This window comes from Apium graveolens, chromosome 1 (assembly GCF_009905375.1).
Source record: "Apium graveolens cultivar Ventura chromosome 1, ASM990537v1, whole genome shotgun sequence".
NCBI classification, from domain to species: Eukaryota; Viridiplantae; Streptophyta; class Magnoliopsida; order Apiales; family Apiaceae; genus Apium; species Apium graveolens.
In genome coordinates this window covers 140,531,031-140,550,868 of record NC_133647.1, presented here as the reverse complement: position 1 = coordinate 140,550,868, position 19,838 = coordinate 140,531,031, and the positions used below count along the sequence as shown (strand labels likewise).

Sequence of the window (19,838 nt, the reverse complement as noted above, 5' to 3'; positions counted from 1 at the left end):
TGTGCGAGCAATAAATTAGGGCATTCAGAACTTGCTAGAGATTGGACATCTTATAAGTTATGGCCATGGAATTCTTAGAAGTAGTGCACGCTTGTCAGTTAGTTTTGTTCGGAAACAAGCGAACAAGGTTGCTCATAGCATAGCTAGAATACCTTGTGAGTTACATAGTTCCGTTGTAATCTCGTCTCCTCCGATTTATTTGTTGGAGACAATATTATCTGAAAGTTTGATGGCTTAATGAATTACACTTATTTAAAAAAAAAAACTGCTCAATCAAAAATCAACCCAATTAACCCACGATTTTGGATGGTTCAATTTGATCGGCCGAATTTAGATTGGGTTGGGTCGATTATAACAGGTTGGATAATCCATAAGCAGCCCGGGTACTAAGTACTTTTACTTAGGAGTTATAACTAGTTTTCACGGATATTTCATGTTTTATCGGATAATGATAATAATGTTTATTCATTATTATTAAATAAGATTATTTATTCATCATTCACATTATTTTTTCAACCAGATTCTCAATCATTCCGAAGATGTTATTATTTCATATTTGTTCAGGCCTCAATGTACTCGCAAAGTGGCTGATATTGCTCAATGTACTTCCAGGTCTGAGCTTTAAAATTTTAAGATAGTCTTGTTACTCAATTCCTGTCTATTTAATTTCCGCTCATACTTAGATGGCAGCTGCACAACTTCAATAAGGAGGCTATTTACCATTGAGGTTAGGACAAACATGAGCCAACATCAAATCAGGCAAGCGTGGTAGCAGTATCAAAATTTAACAATTTCACATGGTCTTTGGCTCAGTGAGGACACCGCAATGTTCACTCTCTCTAGCAAGTCCTTGCTTGCACGGAAAAAGGCCAAATATAAAATTACCTATACTAAGTGATTTTTTGCTTGTAAGAAAGGTCATCAAGTGAAACTTCACATACCAATGGTACATACTGCAACCTGCAAAAGTTTTATATCAATGTCAATTGACCTATAATATAGGTAATCTATAAATTAATATCACCGAGCAAAACATAGTGTATGTATGGGCTATGTTGTATTTCTTGATAAGTAAAACAAAAATGCTCACTTTAATTGACAACTCTGTTCTTGTTTAGAGAGAGCTATCAGTATGCCACATTCACTTGAATAGGAAGAATTATAACATAAACGAGGGCATGAGACATAAAATCAAACAGATTAATAATAAATCAGGCTTACCAGGACCTACAATTTTTTCTCACTATTAATCGAACAGATGGTGCGACTCCATGATTGATACATCTGGATATTTGTATGGGAATATGTGTAGGAGGCTAGAGGTTACAACACATGAAATGTAGCAGTCCAAGAGTTGCATATACAAGTCTATGTAGCAACATCCGTGGCCGCTGACATAGACACTGATGTGGAATATAATATCTAACCCCCATGTTGTGCTACTAGATATAGAATAGATAGAGAGATTGCACTTGATCAGTGAAGTTTTAACTTCTGACCTCAAATACAGACATGATCGTTTTTACCCTAGAATTCTTTGCTTGTTCTAAATGCGCACTGGATTTGCCAAAAAAACCAAGGTCAATAACAATGCGGATAAAATGACAATGATTAATATTAGTAGTATTTGAGCTTATGATACCAACTGGACCTCATGCAATTTAAGCACAAATTAGTTGGCTATTCGGAAATATATGAACCATCTTAGAAGTAAGACATTCTCCCAATACCACTAAATCTGCAAATTTGACTAGATATATACTCTACTTGTCGTTACATAAATTTTTTCTCTGCATCCCCTATAGCAGCTGCCCTAGCTTGTGCTCGTGCAAATGCTTTTTCCTTAGCTACATCAGCAACCAGATTGCAGGCATCTAGATCAGCTTCAAGCCGTGCTTCAATTTCTGCCCTGGCAACAGCGGCCTTCAAATTGGCTTCCCTAACTTTTGCTTCGGTCATCTTCCAAAGTTCTGCCTTGGCCTTTTTGTCTCTTTCTGCGGTCTCAGCCTTTGCTAGGTTTCTTGCCTCAGCCTCTGCTTTCCCTTGAGCTCTCCAGGCTGCAGCTCTCTCGCTCTTACGGAGAGCATCATCATAAGCTTTCTTACGGACCTCATATGCTGCTCTTTCACGGGCATTCCATTTGGCCCACTCAGCTTCCTGACGAGCCTTCTCGCTTTCTATCCCATTCCCTCTTTCTCTCTCTCCCTCCAATCTCCTCGGTTCTGTATCTTCCTCCCCATAGGCTCCGACCTTGCTGCATTGAACAGGCAATAAATATATTAAGAAGTTACCTATGTAAGAACCTAACAGAATACAAAGTCATTAATAAACTCAAGCTTAATCGTTACCTGGGTGGTTTGTCACCTCTTCCTACCCAATCACAGTATCGATTCATCCACTCCATAAATTCAAGATTATTCACTGGTCTTCGTTTCACTAGCTTGCTCACCTCAGTGTGCTGAACAAAACATATTTGTCAAGTCATGTAAAACTCAAAAAACCTTCAATGATTGTGACTGGAACTAAAGTGAAAAGCATATTTTTTTAATGTCAAAAATATAACCCTGGCAAAGACTAAACCTGGAAAAATTAAAGCTATGGTCAGCTACAAACAAAGCAACCGCAAACACAAGCAGAAACACATACTTAGAAAATTGTTCTCAAGAGTACTCTGATCAAAAACGTTATGCAAGGACTTGAAAACATTGCAATATAACGCACTGAACATGTTTATACGGATATGACAATCAAAACAAAATGTAGACCTCTAATATTTTTGGGCATTACAAAAAGACATAGATAGCAACTAGATACAATAAAAACAATGCGCGCAAACACGCTCACATACATCAGAACTATTTCAAATCAAAGATTTTCCTTCTAAAAGTTATGACAATACAACAGACAACACAATAAATAAAGCAATAAATTAACAACTTTTTGCTCGCTATGATTTTCAAAGGACTTTTATCAAACAGATGAGAAGCAATATAAACGAACGTAATTTAGTGAGGCAATTAATCGAACAACGAATCAAATTGATCAACAACGATATACATTAAACTAAACGTGTTCTAATTTCATTGAGGCGTTAAATCAAACACCTTCTATAAAATAAAGTCCAAAACAATGATTTGTATATACATGAACATGTTTAAATAGGTAATTGTAAAGTAACTAACCTGGAATCAAGAGAGAAGTAGCACGGAGCCAAAAGATACAAGGAACTGTCGTTGTAAATAGGATCTAGTATTTATAATGAGAGCTTTGGCGCGTTTTAAAATTGAGTTTGTTTTTTTGAGAAATAGCGGATCTTAAAATAGGATGATTAGCTGGGCCAGTTTAGTTTTTAGCCCAATAGTTCTAACATCCGGTCCATGCATGAAATTACAACTTATCATTAGTACTGTTTTTTTTATAGAAATTGTTATATATTAATTATTAATTTATAATCCGTACTATATGCACAATTTTAAAATATCATTGAATTTTATTATAATTTATATGATCCTAATACTTTCTTATAATTTTGAAAATTTTATTTATAAAAAATATTTTTGGTGTGAAAATTAAAATCTAAATGTATTTTTATGTAAGATTTTATGATGCCCTTTATTTTTAAAATTATTGTACATGGATGAATGAATGCATAGATTATATTTTTATTTAATTTTAATATTAAGTTTTTATCCTCTGATTTGTATGTATTTGTTACGGATATAAATCTAGGGTGTATCAATTGTTGTATTTACTACTAGGGTTCGTGAGCTTCGAGACACGATTTGACTGCTATTGTGTCTCGTGACTCGATCTTCCTTAACAAGATGTCTACATACCTTGCTGATTGTCAAGGATCAACTCAAAAAATTTAATTCTGATTTGTGGGGTGAGACCCCTTATATACATGTTGGGAGTCCTTGAATTGGACTATGGTTAGGAGACTTGGTGGACAAGTCTCAGAATTGGAATGGAATTTGGAGTCCTACCATGCAGGAAGTTGATTCCTTATCCTATGGGATTTCTTGGGGGCCAATCTCCAAGGAATTGGGTCTTTATTTGGACTTCATCAACCAGCTGATTTATCCCTTATTAATTAATTACGAAATTAATTAATATTCAGGGTTATTGGGCCTTCTTTGTTCCATCAGGACTGATCAATGTGTTAACCTTCTTGGCCTGATCAATGTGTTAACCTTCTTGGTCTGAATGTCGTGCAAATGGTCTTTTTTAATGGGCCTTGCATTCCTATGTGTAATTAATGTAATATTAATTAGGGTTTATTTTATCTCCTATCATTTGCCCCCCAACTTCTGGGAAACCATAAAAGATTTCGCATAAATTAAGTTCATTTGTTCCCTTACTGGGTATCATTTTTTACGTAAAGTGTGGAGCGACCTACACACGATTTGCCTCGTACGTGGTCTCAGGGTTGTTTTGGAACCACCCTGTTACTTTCCTTACCTTATTCCTATTATTTAGGAATTTTCTTGTATTTTTTTTAATTTCCAGGAATTTTCCCTTAATATTCATAATTTATTCGTAATTTTCAGAATTTATCCTTAATGATTAGGATTTATTCTCAATTTTCAGAATTTATCCTTAATTTCCAGGATTTATTCTTAATTTTCAGGATTTATTCTTAATTTTCAGAAATTTTCCAATTTCTAGCCTTTTTCAGTCAGGATCCTCGTCGTTTGGACGACCGGGATCCTGGTCGAAATATGGCCAGCTCCTGGATTCTGGTCGAATACAAACGACCAGGATCCACGACCAGGAATAAGACCTGGATCCTAGTCGTTTGCACGACCTAAATTCTGGTCGAGTTTTTGGTCTATTTCTTGCTCTGTTCGAATTCAAACGACCAAGATTCACGACCAGGAATTCGACCTGGATCCTAGTCGTTTGAACGACTTGGATTCTGGTCGAATTTTTGGTCTATTTCTGGCTCTTGTTCGAATTCAAACGACCAGGATTCACGACCAGGTATTCGACCTAGATCCTAGTCGTTTAAACGACCTGGATTCTGATCGAATTTTTGGCCATTTCTTGGCTTTTGTTCTAACACAAATGACCTGGATTCACGACCAGGGATTCGACCTGGATCATAGTCGTTTAGGCCTTAATTTTTTCCAATCCTATTTGAATTTGAGCCTTGAATTGGGCTTTTATTTTTCCAAATCCTATTTGGATTTGGGTCTTAAGTTGGGCCTTTACTTTTCCAAATCCTACTTCAATTTGGGCCTTAAGTTGGGCCTTTACTTTTCCAAATCCTACTTGGATTTGAGCCTTAAGTTGAGCCTTTATTTTTCCAAATCCTATTTGGATATATATATATATTTATTTTTATTATATATATTTTTCCTTAGATTTCTCCAGAATTCTCAAGAGTATTCTGGAATTTTCCAGATCTTGGGCTTTTTCTTTTGGGCTTCTATGTTTATGGGCTTTTCCGTCCCTTCATTTTCTCCTTGCCGCCTATATAAGTAAGTGAAGTGAGTCATTTAACCTCACTTCTAATTTCTTGTTTCCTTAATTTCTCTTCTTCTCCCTTTAAAAAACCCTAGGTCTTTTTTCAGAGCTTTCTAAGCCTTCCCTTACTTTTCTTCCGGCTCTTCGAACTTTCAGGTATATTTCTAGTATTCTTTTTGTTTTTCTTGAATTTTCTGCACATTTATGTTTTCTTCACTCCATATGCCTAGATCTATGCCTGAATCTGCTTCTTTTGCACTTATTTAAATGGCAGATAAGAGAATAACTCGTTTGACCAAAATGAATGTGGCTAAGAAGTCAAGTGAGTTCCCTATTCGATCAAGGTATTCCTCCTTGATCGATATGATCAACACCCGTGGGGGCGAGTACCCTTCTGATGCTCACCTAGACGCATTTGATCATATCAGTACGTTCCAAGATACTAAGGAGCTGGAGAAGCTAACCAACGTTTTCAAGATTCAAAAACCCTACAAGTTGGTCTTTGTAAGCACCGCGGACAGGGGCTTGCCATTGGAAAAAAGATGCTTCATGTGTCTACAGGGACACACTCAGGGCTGGAATCAGGTGTCCCTTTCACCCTTTTATTCCTGTATTATTAGCAGATATTGGGATCAACCCTTGTCAACTCCCTCCGAATGCGTGGAGGTTGATACTTTGCTTTTTGTCACAATGTGCTAAGCACAATGTGGCCCCAATAGTCGCTGTGTTCAGAAAGATCTTCCAATTTAAAAATAGTTCTGATAAGAACTTAGGATGGGTTAGTTTGAATCAACGCCCCACAATCCCCCATATAGTCAATGGGAAGTCCATCCCTGATAAAAATGTGGGGTGGAAAAAATAGTTTTTTGTATTTGGTTTGGGAAGGCGGCGACTGGGGCACAGTCTTCCATTCGTCCTTCGGCCAAGTGGTAGATGGAAGCCCTAATGACATTATGTTGTCTGAAGAAGAGACAACATTCATGATCTTTGACAAGGCTTGGTGGCTCAACTATTTTTAGTTATCTCATTTAATTGTACCTGTTGATGGCCTCCGCTTTTCAGTTTCTATATCACTTTATTAAAGCTATGGTTACTGGTATAATTTCTGAACTTTCTTTGTTCTTACTGTTACTGATATGCATGTTATTTTTCTACATATTTTATTTCGTTAATTGTTGTCTTGGCCTTGTCTTATTAAATGTTATATATAATTGCCTCTATATTGTTGTAATAGTTATTATTTCCAATATTCTTGAAAAGATAAATAGTTATATATTATTTAGCATAATGGTTAGCGAAACTGAGGTTCCCATAGGTGGTGGTAGTTCTGGTGTAACTGTTGGGGTCATTGATTGGACCACTTATAGTTTTCCAAAAGCCGTTGAATTAACTGGTTTACCGGAGAAATTCAATGGTGGCATTGGCTTTTCTCGTTGGCAGAAAGGGATGAAATTGTGGTTGACTATAAAGGGTTTGTGGCCGGTTGTGGATCATGGAAAACTCTTTCAACAAAGTCCAATTCGCGGTATTGCCCTCATCTTTTATAAACTCTCTCTATATATGAGATTTTTCTCATCTGATAGGTGAAGGATTTTGGGGCTACCATCACTAAATTTATCAAAGGAAGATCTAAAAAGTGTGCTCCAATCACCGTTCTCCCATCTCAACCCAACAAAACCGTCCCTCCAATGCTAGTTGTTATCAGGGATAAAGGCACTGTTGAAAATTTGAGGATATTTGGGTCTCTGCCTGATGTAAACCCAACCACAAGAGGTTTGGGCATTATTATAACACTGAAAATATTTCCTAAAAGAGGCTATGGAAAGGGGAAAACTGTGCCTAAGACAAAGAACCATAAAACACATAGGACATTCCTCCAAGAATTGGGTGGAAGTTGACAAGAGTTAATTTGTAAGTCAGCTAACAACCTAGGAATAAACTCGTGAATAGGAAACCTAAGCCCCGTGGTAAGGGCATTTGCATAAATAAAAAGAGTACCGCTTTTCCAATACGATCACCACCGTCAACATGAACTATCCTAAGGGGAGGACGAACATTATAAGCTGTGTTAAGTTTGTTAATGCCAGCTACATTATACCATTTGTTGCAATAATTGAAAGAAATCCTGAATCTTATTTTATAAAGCTGTGTTGCAAATACCATTTGGGTTATAAATTAATTCCAGTTAGAAAGGACCAAAATCCTGAATATTAATTAATTTTGTAATTAGTAAATATGAGAAAAATTAGTTGACAAGTAGAGTCCAAATAAGGGTGTAATTTCGCTGAGATTGGCCACCAATAAACCTCATAGGATAAGTGATCAATTTCCTACATTCTAGGACTCCAAAGTCTATTATATATCTGAGACTTGCCAACACTAATCCAATTCAAAGGCCCTCATGCCTATATAAGGGGGCTCACCTTACAAATCAGAACTACGTATTTTGACTTGATCCTTAGCACACAATAAGATACGTAAGCATCTTGTGAAGACAGATTGAGTCACGGAATACGAGAACAGTCAAATAGAGTTTTGAGCATACAAACCCTAATATTAAATACACCCTAAGTTTACACCCATAATAATTAAATATTAAATTACTCTTTTCAAGTAAAAAAATACAAAAACACAAAGTTTGAAAAGAGGAAATTCAAAGAAAATTGAGTTCAAAATTTTGCTAATTGGAATTGTATTTCAATTTTTAATTTAATAAAATTTAATCAAGAATTCACGTGACGTTCACTGAATGATGTGTAAGTACGTCGGCAGATCTGTGAACTGAATTGGACAAATATTTAACGGATCCCTCAAAAGTCAAACTTATTTAACGGCTGTGAAAATTTCTTCTTAATTTAAATATGAAATTGTATGTTTTATTTGCTTTAATTATTGAACCGCAAATTTTTTTAGTTTGATTACTCACGTGCAAGTTGGCATACACTTCAATAATGTAATATCATTTAACCCGAATTATAATTACACTGGTAACATAATTTATACATTGTAATAAAGTAGCAATTAAGTACAAGAATATAGGTTCTTGAATCTTGATTTATTTATCTGATTGTTTAATAAAATATAAGCATTTTATTAGCATGTGTAAAATGTATCTATACTACAACTATCAAGTGCCCGTATAACTTGACTCGCTTATTTTTTATGAGAGATAAAAGTAGCTCGAAAGCACTTCATCTCATGTAAATAAAATGGAGTAATGCTCGATATTCATTTTTTAAAAAAATAATTATAAAATGACGTAAAGTGATGGAATTTAATTCGTTTATGAATGTTTATGCACTATCATTATCATAAAAGTTAATATTAATATTATTATTTTGAAAACTAAATTATCATAAATTTTGAGATGTCTAACATTTTCCTAAATAAATAAAATTATTCGAGTCACTCTCCATATCTTCTACATTAAATCTAGAGATAGACGTGGGTACATATTAATATTATTGATAGTACACAGAGCTCCTGGGAGGACTACTCCTAGGCTTTTAACTCTATACAGCTCCTGGAAGGACTACTCCTAGGCACCTAACTCCATATAACTCATGGGAGGACTACTCCTAGGCTCCTAACTCCACGCAGCTCCTGGAAGGAGTAGTCCCGCGCACTACCACTCCTAACTAGCTCAGTCCCGCAACCCTAACCTTGGTAAATCCCAGCACGTGAGACATTGACCCAAGCACATGATGGGGACAACTGTCACACATCAATCATGGGAATAATCAGGGCACGTGTCAGAGGATCCTCAGAACATTCCTCGTCCAGTCCCGCACTGACACGTGTAAAGCATCCACTCCAGCCAGGTGTCCTCCGCTCCCAGAACTAATGACTACGATCTTAAGGTACCAACCCCAAAACCCTACCCTTGGGCTATAAATAGCCCAGGAAGGTGAGGTTTTGGGGTTAATCATTCTTTCACACTCATATACACACACAGCTGCCTTACATTCATATTCATCTTCATCTTCCCAAAAAGTGAGTTCTTACTCTCACGCCGGAGGCGCCGCGGGACTCCAACCCCCCTTCCGGTGTTGTTTTGTAGGAACCCCACCACAGCTACACCCCCACAGCGGCGGAGGATCCAGGCACGGCGTCGAAGGAGCGACCCCGCCACCAGGAGTTATCATTTGGTGCTAGAAGGAGGGGCTCTCCATCCTTGGGTCTAGGTGCCCCTGGATTCACCTTCATCAACAAACTCTTCAAAGAGCCCATTTATTCAAACTTGTAAGAATCCAAGCAACCAACCTCTTCCATAAGCATGAATGTTATTTATTTAAGCCACGTTTATGTGAGCTCGTTTTGTTGATTTAAGCCACATTTGTATGAGCTATTGTTAGATATATTTGATAATGTCATGGCTAATATAATTTATGTTTAAGATTTCAGATCTTATTTAACAGGACAAATCAGTACTTAACTGTTGATCAGTACTTATACTGGAAGTCAGGACTTAAGGATATCAGTACTTATATTATCAGGAGATAATCATCAGAAGTTAGATATCAGAACTTAAGTGCTGAAGGACGATCAGATAAGGACAGTAGCTGATTAAAGGAAAGAAGATCAAGATAAACATAAGAAGAGATATGCATGAAGAAGGAGTTCCGTGAAAAATGGAATACTTGGATGAAAAGATATCTGATTGATATATTTTAGGAAGCAGAATTATATTCCATATCAATTAGCGATTATCTTGTAACTGTGTAGTATATAAACACAGACATAGGTTTTACACTATAAGTGTTATCATATTCGAGAAGATTATTCATTGTAACCCTAGCAGCTCTCGTGATATTTGTTCATCACTGAGAGGTAACAATTCCACACTGTAACAGAGTTTATTGTTTCAATAAAGTTTGTTTTCTGTTACTTAATATATTAAATATCGATTTGATTGTATTATACACTGTATTCACCCCCTCTACAGTGTGTGTGACCTAACAAGTGGTATCAGAGCCTATCTGTTAACACACATACAGTTAAAGATCCAAACACAATCATGTCGGACACAGAAACTCCAACTAAGCCTACCAAAACTGAGGAACCACCAAAGACACAAATTCAGAGTCGGTATTAGACCATCAGAGTTCCCATACTGAGACCATCTGAATATCCCATATGGAAGGTAAGGATGACCATGTTCCTGGAAGCAACAGATCCAGAATACCTTGATAGAATCAAGGAAGGGCCTCACAAACCAACCAAGCTCGCTGTTGCAGTTGCAGGTGAAGCAGCAAAGACCGTACCAAAGGAGAAGAGTGATTATACTGCTGAAGATATAGCATCAATTGCTAAGGATGCTAAGGTACAACACTTACTGCATAGTGCCATTGATAATGTAATGTCAAACAGGGTAATCAACTGCAAGACTGCTAAGGAGATATGGGATGCTCTGGAAACAAGGTGTCAGGGAACTGACATAATTAAGAAGAACAGGAAGACAATACTCACTCAAGAGTATGAACATTTTGACTCAAGGAGTAATGAGTCATTGAATGATTTATATGATAAATTTGTCAAACTTTTGAATGATTTGTCATTGGTTGATAAAGAGTATGATCTTGAAGATTCAAACCTTAAATTCCTGTTAGCTCTTCCTGAATGTTGGGATTTGAAGGCAACGACAATAAGAGACAACTACACTCTTGATGAAACAACTCTTGATGAAATCTATGGAATGCTCAAGACTCATGAGCTTGAGATGGAACAAAGAAGCAAGAGGAAAGGAGGAAAGTCAAGGATAGTTGCTCTTAAGGCTGAAGAAGAATCCCCCAAAGCAGCTTCCTCAAGGAAAGACAAGGGTAAAGCTCTTGTCATAAAGTCTGAAACTGAGTCATCAAGTTCTGAAAGTGATGATGACTCAGATTCTGAAAGCTTGCCTGAGACTGATGCTGATGAGGAGATGATGAAGCTGTGTGCTCTTATGGTAAAAGGAATCACAAAGATTGCATATAGGAAGTTCAGGAAGGGAAAGAAGTTTTTCAGGAAAGGCACAAGTTCTGACAAGAAGAATTTCAGAAGATCTAAAGGCAGAGGAGGAAAGTCTGACAGAGGAGATTATACCAATGTTAAATGCTATAACTGTGGTGAGAAAGGCCACATATCTCCTGATTGCAAGAAGGCAAAGGGAGACAAAGGCAAGGCTCTTGTCACAAAGCAGAAAAGCTGGACAGACACCTCAGAATCTAAAAGTGAGGAGAACTATGCATTGATGGCAAATGCTGATAAAGAAAGTGCTGAGAGCAGTTCTGAAGCTGCTGAAACAAAGGTACCTCAGACTACTTATGCTTTTCATACTGATGATATTAATGAGTTGAGAAGATATCTTAAAACCATGTTTGTTAGTTATAAAGATCAAACTTTAACATGTGAAAGATTAACTTCTGAAAATCTTGCTTTTAAGAAAAGAAATGATTTCTTAGAAAAAGAGTTAGTCATGTTCCATCAAACTCAGAAGGATGGAGATGATGCCTTTTATGTTAGGGATGAAGTGCTAAAAATGAATGAATCTCTAAAAACTGAGTTAGAAAAGGAAAGAGAGATTATCAGGACTTGGACTAACTCTGGCAAAACAACTCAAAATTTGCTAAGTAGTGGAAACTGGAAATAAGACTTAGGTTATGGAGAAGATAAGAATGATAAAGGAACTGAAGAAATTAAGCCTGTTGTTAAGCAAAAGCCAAAGTTAAAAAAGACAGCTGAAGTAAACATAGGCTTAATGACAAAGAAGCAGCTTAAGCATAAGCTGAAAGATGTCAAGAATGCAAACAAGGTAAAATCACCTAGGAAAAATAGGAATGGAAAGTAAGGTGTGAATAAAAGCAATGATTATAAACCTGTTCCTGATGCTCCTAGGAAAACATATCATAACTGTGGAAGTTCTAACCATCTATCCACTTACGATACACAATATGTTCATCATTATGTGCATCACTAGCAGGTTCAGTAGGCTTAGGTGAGTCAATCACATATTCCAGCTTCTCAATCCTGAGAACAATTCTCAAGTTTCGAAGCCAGTCAGCATAATTAGGACCAGTCAATTTGTAAGCATCTAGTATGCTCCTGAGTGATAGTGCACAAGACATAATATATATTGTAAATCTGTAAATGATAAACACATAACAACACTTAGCAAATATTCGATTTCATTTTAAAACACTATATGAATCGGGTCTTTATTCATAAGTGGCTCCCACTAGTTTTCCTAATTTATTCAACCCCCTACGTGAAAAATTAAGCATTCATAATGCTAGTGGGAATAGGGATCCTACATTCCATTACACGACCCCGGCTGTAGCACGAACCGCCATGTAATATTCAATAGGCAGACAACTCTTGTCAATTACATCTCATGTTATTCCCTAATCAAACTTTAGCCTCTTGAATAATTGAGTCTCGGCTGTAGCATGACAAACTCAATATTCTAAGTCAAGTCTAACCCAACATTCCCTACAGTTGAATCAGTCCCCAAAGGCCCACGGCTATAGCACGTACCGACCTTTAGATTCTTATTCAATGTACACATCTCTATGTAATAGACAAGTATTTCTTATTTCGAAATCAAAGCCCTCGGCTGTAGCACGAACCGACAATGATTCAAAAACAAGAACTACTTTTCTATCATGTTGGAAGGCTATGACCGACACAAGCCCGTTGTATCATTGGCCAATTACTACTTGATATTATTTAATTTTAGAGGGATTATATTACGTTACAATCATAATCATATTATAAAGAGATTCTTCCTTTTAAATTAAATATTTCAAATCAATAATCAATAATCAGACGATTCCCAGATCGGGTGGAGCATTGTCAAGAGGCGTCACTTAATAACCCTTTCTTACAGATAGAAATCTGTTATTGACAGAATCATCCTTTCTCTCATATCGAAAATTCATATTCAATTACGTGTTTCACAAACACAAGAATCTCATGATTGTATTCATAATATTGTTCTTAAGGTTATGAAACAATTTCACTATACTAGGTTGTCTAACAAACGCCTTATGTTTATTTAAGTTCACCTAAATCTATCATCGCATGATAAACTAAGCATATATCACATATATCAACATGAATAAACATCAAGGCAGGCATGTTATATCATCTAGCACATTATTCTAAGCATTATACATCTCTATGTATCACATGAAGCATTTAAAAGCAATTAAAACAGTCAAAAACAGCTTTAAAACACTTCATGGAAATATAAACAGTTCAAAACTTTTATATAAACTAAAATTGATCACTCCATTAGATCCGTTACGGAAAAACGAATCCAACGGTATATTGCACGCCCAAAACGGAGTTACGAAACTCCCAGAAAATCAATTTTAAAATCAACAGAAGGGCTGTAACGCCTTACAGCAGTATATACAAAAGGTATACAAACATATATATACAATATATACATATATTTACTTATTTAATTACGAATTTAATTACAAGAACTTCAAAAATTCATAATAAAAAATCTATACATCATAAAATTATGAAAAAAATACCCAGACGATCTACAATACTTGTAGAACCCAGATCAACATTCAAAATTATTCTGAGAAACAATTTCTCATCAGACAAAATTAATCCATGATATAACTTGTAAAAATCATAATTAATTCATACAAGCACATAAAATTCTGAAATTTTTACCACAGATCTATATGCATACAACCTATGCTCTAATACTATTGTTGGATTTTTAATCGCAGCGGGGCGTGAAAAAACACTTTTACACATATAAAATCCAAATAAAAGCATATAAATCGTGAATAAAATTTCGAGGGATCGAATCTAACCTTTTAAAATAATTCGGAGACAACGATCAGAGATCCATAGCAGTTGCTCCTCAAGTGTGAAGCACTCCACCGGTATCCACCAAGAAAACGATGTTAAGGAGGAGGAAGGAGGTGGAGAGAATTGGGTTTTCCAAACTTTTTGGGTTTTCGGGTTTGATGTGGGTTCGAATAAAATAGGTTCTATAATAGTGTATTTATAGGCAAAATTTTCAGCTGAAATTTTCTCATAAATATTATTATTATTATCCCATTTATTATTCTCATTAATAATTAAAACACCTTTTAATCATTAATCCTTTTTCTAAACACTTTAGAAATAATTCTCTCTCTTGATTTAATTTCCAAAAATTAAATCCTTTAATTAATAATATTAAGAACTTTTCTTAATTAATTTATAATCAATTAAATCTCATTTAATCAATTATTAAATTTGCCAATTGATTATTTATTTCACAAATAAATAATTATTAGCCATTATTAATTAATTCCTCCACCATTAAATCATTCTCTTTTTATGGTGTGACCCTGTAGGTTCAATATTAAGCCGGTAGTAGAAATAAATAATAATAAAACTATTTTATCATTATTTATATAAATTCTCTAATTTATTAAATATGATTAATTAATTAATCACATTTATTCTACATCGTGAGTGATGCTTCTCAACATATCGCGACTATCCGGATAATATGAATTCACTGCTTAGAATACCAAGAACCTGTCAGTGAATAGTTACCGTACAATAAACTCCTTCTACCCTACAATGTCCCGATTAAATACAAGGCATGGATCTCGTGTCAAGCCTATCTAATTCAATCACTTGCTTACCATTTACTATGCGTAGTTCTATGCAAATTAGAAACTCCTTTCTAATTTCATTCACTCTGGCCAGAGATTCCTGAACTAGCATAAGTGGATCAGCCTTGAACATTCGCTTCCTTCACTAGAAGGGGTAGATCCTTTATTGATCATACACTATCTTCGTGTACAAATTCCTATACCCAGAAGAGCCCTAATAATTGTCCCTGGAGACTAAGAACTAAACCAAAACATAGTTCAGTGTACACAAGATGACTATGATGACCTCAAGTCTAAGGATACTTGTACAACTATCACTATGTGAACAACTGCTGACACGTGAGTGAACTCCATCAGTTGTTCAGCTGTGCGAGTCATGTTCAGTGAACTTATTCCATAATAAGCACCTACATACTAGCTATAGTGTCACCACACAAATGTCTATGAGAACAGACATCCTTCATAATGAAGCAAGCATAGTATGTACCGATCTCTGCGGATTATTAATTACCAGTTAGTAATCCTATGACCAGGAACTTTTTAAGTTTAGAGTTATCATCTTTTTAGGTCTCACTATTATGATCTCATCATAATCCATAAAAAGCTTTACTCTAAACTATGGTATATCTTATTTAAACACTTAAATAGATAAAGTCCGTAATAAAAACAAAACAAGTCTTTATTAATATCAATGAAATCAAAACAGATTACATAAAAGTTATTCCTAAATCCTAATACACGATTGGACTTAGGACATATTCCTTTCAATCTCCCACTTGTACTAAAGCCAATCACTCTGGTATCTAATACCCATCTTGACGATCAAAATGACTTTCATAAAGTAGCTTTGTGAGTGCGTCTGCTATGTTGTTATGTGTGTCAACTCTAATTCAATACAATATAAGAAATGTTACCGCGCTCCCACTAACCCTTTTGTAGACGCATGGTTCATCTGCGTTTTTGATAAAATCAAACTCTTTGATTGTCTCATCAAAACGAATGTTCCATCTTTCGAGAAGCTTGCTTTAAACCACATATGGTTCGCAGCAGCTTACACGCTAGGTTTTCATTTCCCTTGGAAAGAAAACCATCTGGCCATCTGCCAGATTTCATAGTCGCAGTAAGCAGCATTCGCAAGCAAAATCCGAACTGATTTTAACAGGGCTACAGGTAAAAGGTTTCATCAAAGTTAATCCATTGCCTTTGTTTGAATCCTTTTGCCACAAGCCTGGCCTTAAAGGTCTCCACCTGGCCATCTGCTATAATCTATCTTTTGTATACCGTATACATAGATTCCATTCTGGATTTCATGGCACTATGCCATTTCTCTGAGTCAACACTACTCATAGCCTCATTATAGGTTACAGGGTCGTCATCATCAATGATCGACAACTCATTGTCATTCTCAATGACAAGGCCATATTACCTCTCAGGTTGGCGAGACACTCTCCCTGACCTACGAATGGGCTATTCCACAAAAGTTTGTTCAGTCAGAACAGGTGTTTCCACTTGATCCGTAGTAGTTTGTGCTTCTTGAACTTCATCAAGTTCAATTTTTCTCCCCCTATTTCCTTCAAGGATAAACTCCTTTTCCAAGAAGGTAGCATGTCTGGAGACAAACACCCGATGATCGGTGTAAAAGTAATACCCTAAAGTCTCTTTAGGATATCCCACAAAACTACATTTTACGGATCGATATTCCAGCTTATCTGGGTCAACTTACTTGACATAAGCTGGACATCCCCAAATCTTAACGTGTTTAAGACTCGGTTTCCTTACTTTCCATATCTCATACGGAGTTTGAGGAACAGATTTGGAAGGCACCATATTCAGTAAATATGCCGATGTTTCCAATGCATAACCCCATAGGAATACTGGAAGATTTGCATAGCTCATCATGGACCGAACTATGTCTAACAAAGTTCGATTTCTCCTTTCAGATACCAATCTGGAGGAGTCCACTGGGAGACTATACCATTTACTTTGAGATAATCTAGAAACACTCCATTAAAGTATTCACCATCTCGATCTAATCGAAGAATTATAATACTATGTTTGGTTTGTTTCTCCACTTCATACTTATATTCTTTGAACCTTTCAAAGGCCTCAGACTTGTGTTTCATCAAACACATATCCGAATCCAGATCTATCATCTATCAAAGTAATGAATTATGAAAATCCACCCATGGCTTGCGTAGACATTGGTCCACATACATTTGTGTGTACCATTCCTAGTAAATCTGCAGCCCTCTCTCCATGTCCACTAAATGGAGACTGCAGTGCCACTATAAAGTGAGATTTTCATCATCCCTTTTCTTTTATTAGTTTGTTCAATCTGAAGTAAATTATGTCACATATATACAGACCATTATTTAAAGTATCACGTCCATAAAGAATATTATCTCTAAGAATAGAACATTCATTATTCTCAATAATAAATGAAAATCTAGCCAAGTCTAACATGGGAATAATATTCCTCACAATCGAGGGAACAAAATAACAATTATTTCAAACAATAGTCTTGCCTGTAGGCATATGTAAATGAAATGATTCTACATCTTCAGCAGCAACTCTTGCTCCATTTCCATCAGTAGAATCACCTCCTCTTCCTCAAGAGTCCTACTTCTCCTTGGTCCCTGCAACAAATTGCAGATATGAGAACCACATGCGGTATCTAATACCCAAGTAGAAATGACATATTCACTTCTATCATGAACATACCTGAATCAGAAGCGGTAGTCTCACTACCCTTCTTCTTCAATTCTGCAAGGAAAACCTTGCAGTTCCTCTTCCAGTGCCCCACCTTGTTACAGTGAAAGCAAACAACTTTGCTCTCGGGGTCTTCAGCTTTTGGTGGAACCGGCGTTTTCTCACCTACTTTCTTCTTCTTGGAAGAGTTCGTCTTCCTTTTCTTAGGATTGGAACCTTCACCAATTAGAAGAACAGAACTCTTCTTAGGGGAAAAATTCAATTCCGCAGTCTTCAACATGTAGTGGAGTTCAGGCAGGCTGACATCCAACTTATTCATGTGAAAGTTCACAACAAACTGCGAGAACGAACTCGGAAGCGATTGCAAGACCAAGTCTTGGCTCAGCTCCCCATCCATGGCAAAACCAAGTTGTCCAAGACGTTCAATCAAATTGATCATCTTAAGTACATGGTCATTCACAGATGATCCCTCAGACATCCTACAACCGAACAGCTCCTTCGATATCTCATATCGAGCTGTCCTCCCCGCCACATCATACAACTCTAGTAGATGCATGAGGATAGTGTGAGCATCCATATGCTCATGTTGCTTCTGTAGCTCAATGTTCATGGAAGCTAGCATGATTTATTGAGCAACATTTGCATCATCTATCCACTTACGATACACAACATGTTCATCATTATGTGCATCACTAGCAGGTTCAGTAGGCTTAGGTGAGTCAATCACGTATTCCAGCTTCTCAATCCTGAGAACAATTCTCAAGTTTTGAAGCCAGTCAGCATAATTAGGACCAGTCAATTTGTGAGCATCTAGTATGCTCCTGAGTGATAGTGCAGAAGACATAATGTATATTATAAATCTGTAAATGATAAACACATAACAACACTTAGCAAATATTTGATTTCATTTTAAAACACTATATGAATCGGGTCTTTATTCATAAGTGGCTCTCACTAGTTTTCCTAATTTATTCAACCCCCTACGTGAAAAATTAAGCATTCATAATGCTAGTGGGAATAGGGATCCTACATTCCATTACACGACCCCGGCTGTAGCACGAACCGCCATGTAATATTCAATAGGCAGACAACTCTTGTCAATTACATATCATGTTATTCCCTAATCAAACTTTAGCCTCTTGAATAATTGAGTCTCGGCTGTAGCACGACAAACTCAATATTCTAAGTCAAGTCTAACCCAATATTCCGTACAGTTGAATCAGTCCCCAAAGGCCCACGGCTGTAGCACGTACCGACCTTTAGATTCTTATTCAATGTACACATCTCTATGTAATAGACACGTATTTCTTATTTCGAAATCAAAGCCCTCGGCTGTAGCACGAACCGACAATGATTCAAAAACAAGAACTACTTTTCTATCATGTTGGAAGGCTATGACCGACACAAGCCCGTTGTATCATTGGCCAATTACTACTTGATATTATTTAATTTTAGAGGGATTATATTACATTACAATCATAATCATATTATAAAGAGATTCTTCCTTTTAAATTAAATATTTCAAATCAATAATCAATAATCAGACGATTCCCAGATCGGGTGGAGCATTGTCAAGAGGCGTCACTTAATAACCTTTTCTTACAGATAGAAATCTGTTGTTGACAGAATCATCCTTTCTCTCATATCAAAAATTCATATTCAATTACGTGTTTCATAAACACAAGAATCTCATGATTGTATTCATAATATTGTTCTTAAGGTTATGAAACAATTTCACTATACTAGGTTGTCTAACAAACGCCTTATGTTTATTTAAGTTCACCTAAATCTATCATCGCATGATAAACTGAGCATATATCACATATATCAACATGAATAAACATCAAGGCAGGCATGTTATATCATCTAGCACATTATTCTAAGCATTATACATCTCTATGTAACACATGAAGCATTTAAAAGCAATTAAAACAGTCAAAAACAGCTTTAAAACACTTCATGGAAATATAAACAGTTCAAAACTTTTATATAAACTAAAATTGATCACTCCATTAGATCCGTCTCGGAAAAACGAATCCAACGGTA

General features: G+C 36.1%; 1 protein-coding gene across 1 annotated transcript; it reads right to left on the bottom strand.

Moving 5' to 3' along the window:
- Window positions 1-1,591: 1,591 nt before the first annotated feature.
- LOC141720936 (uncharacterized) lies at window positions 1,592-3,317 on the bottom strand. The gene is made up of 3 exons (XM_074523640.1): window positions 3,183-3,317; window positions 2,349-2,458; window positions 1,592-2,254 (listed from the first exon to the last, which is right to left on the bottom strand). Exons 2-3 carry the CDS (start codon window positions 2,402-2,404, stop codon window positions 1,774-1,776), a joined length of 537 nt encoding a protein of 178 aa, XP_074379741.1. The 5' UTR covers window positions 2,405-2,458; window positions 3,183-3,317; the 3' UTR covers window positions 1,592-1,773.
- Window positions 3,318-19,838: the final 16,521 nt, after the last annotated feature.

Bases quoted from the DNA above. Each gene is read 5' to 3' on its own strand.
- LOC141720936 (XM_074523640.1), bottom strand. From the start codon at position 2,404: ATGGAGTGGATGAATCGATACTGTGATTGGGTAGGAAGAGGTGACAAA. The intron at 2,255-2,348 runs GTAACGATTAAG...TGTTCAATGCAG, and splicing joins AGAGGTGACAAACCACCCAG to CAAGGTCGGAGCCTATGGGG.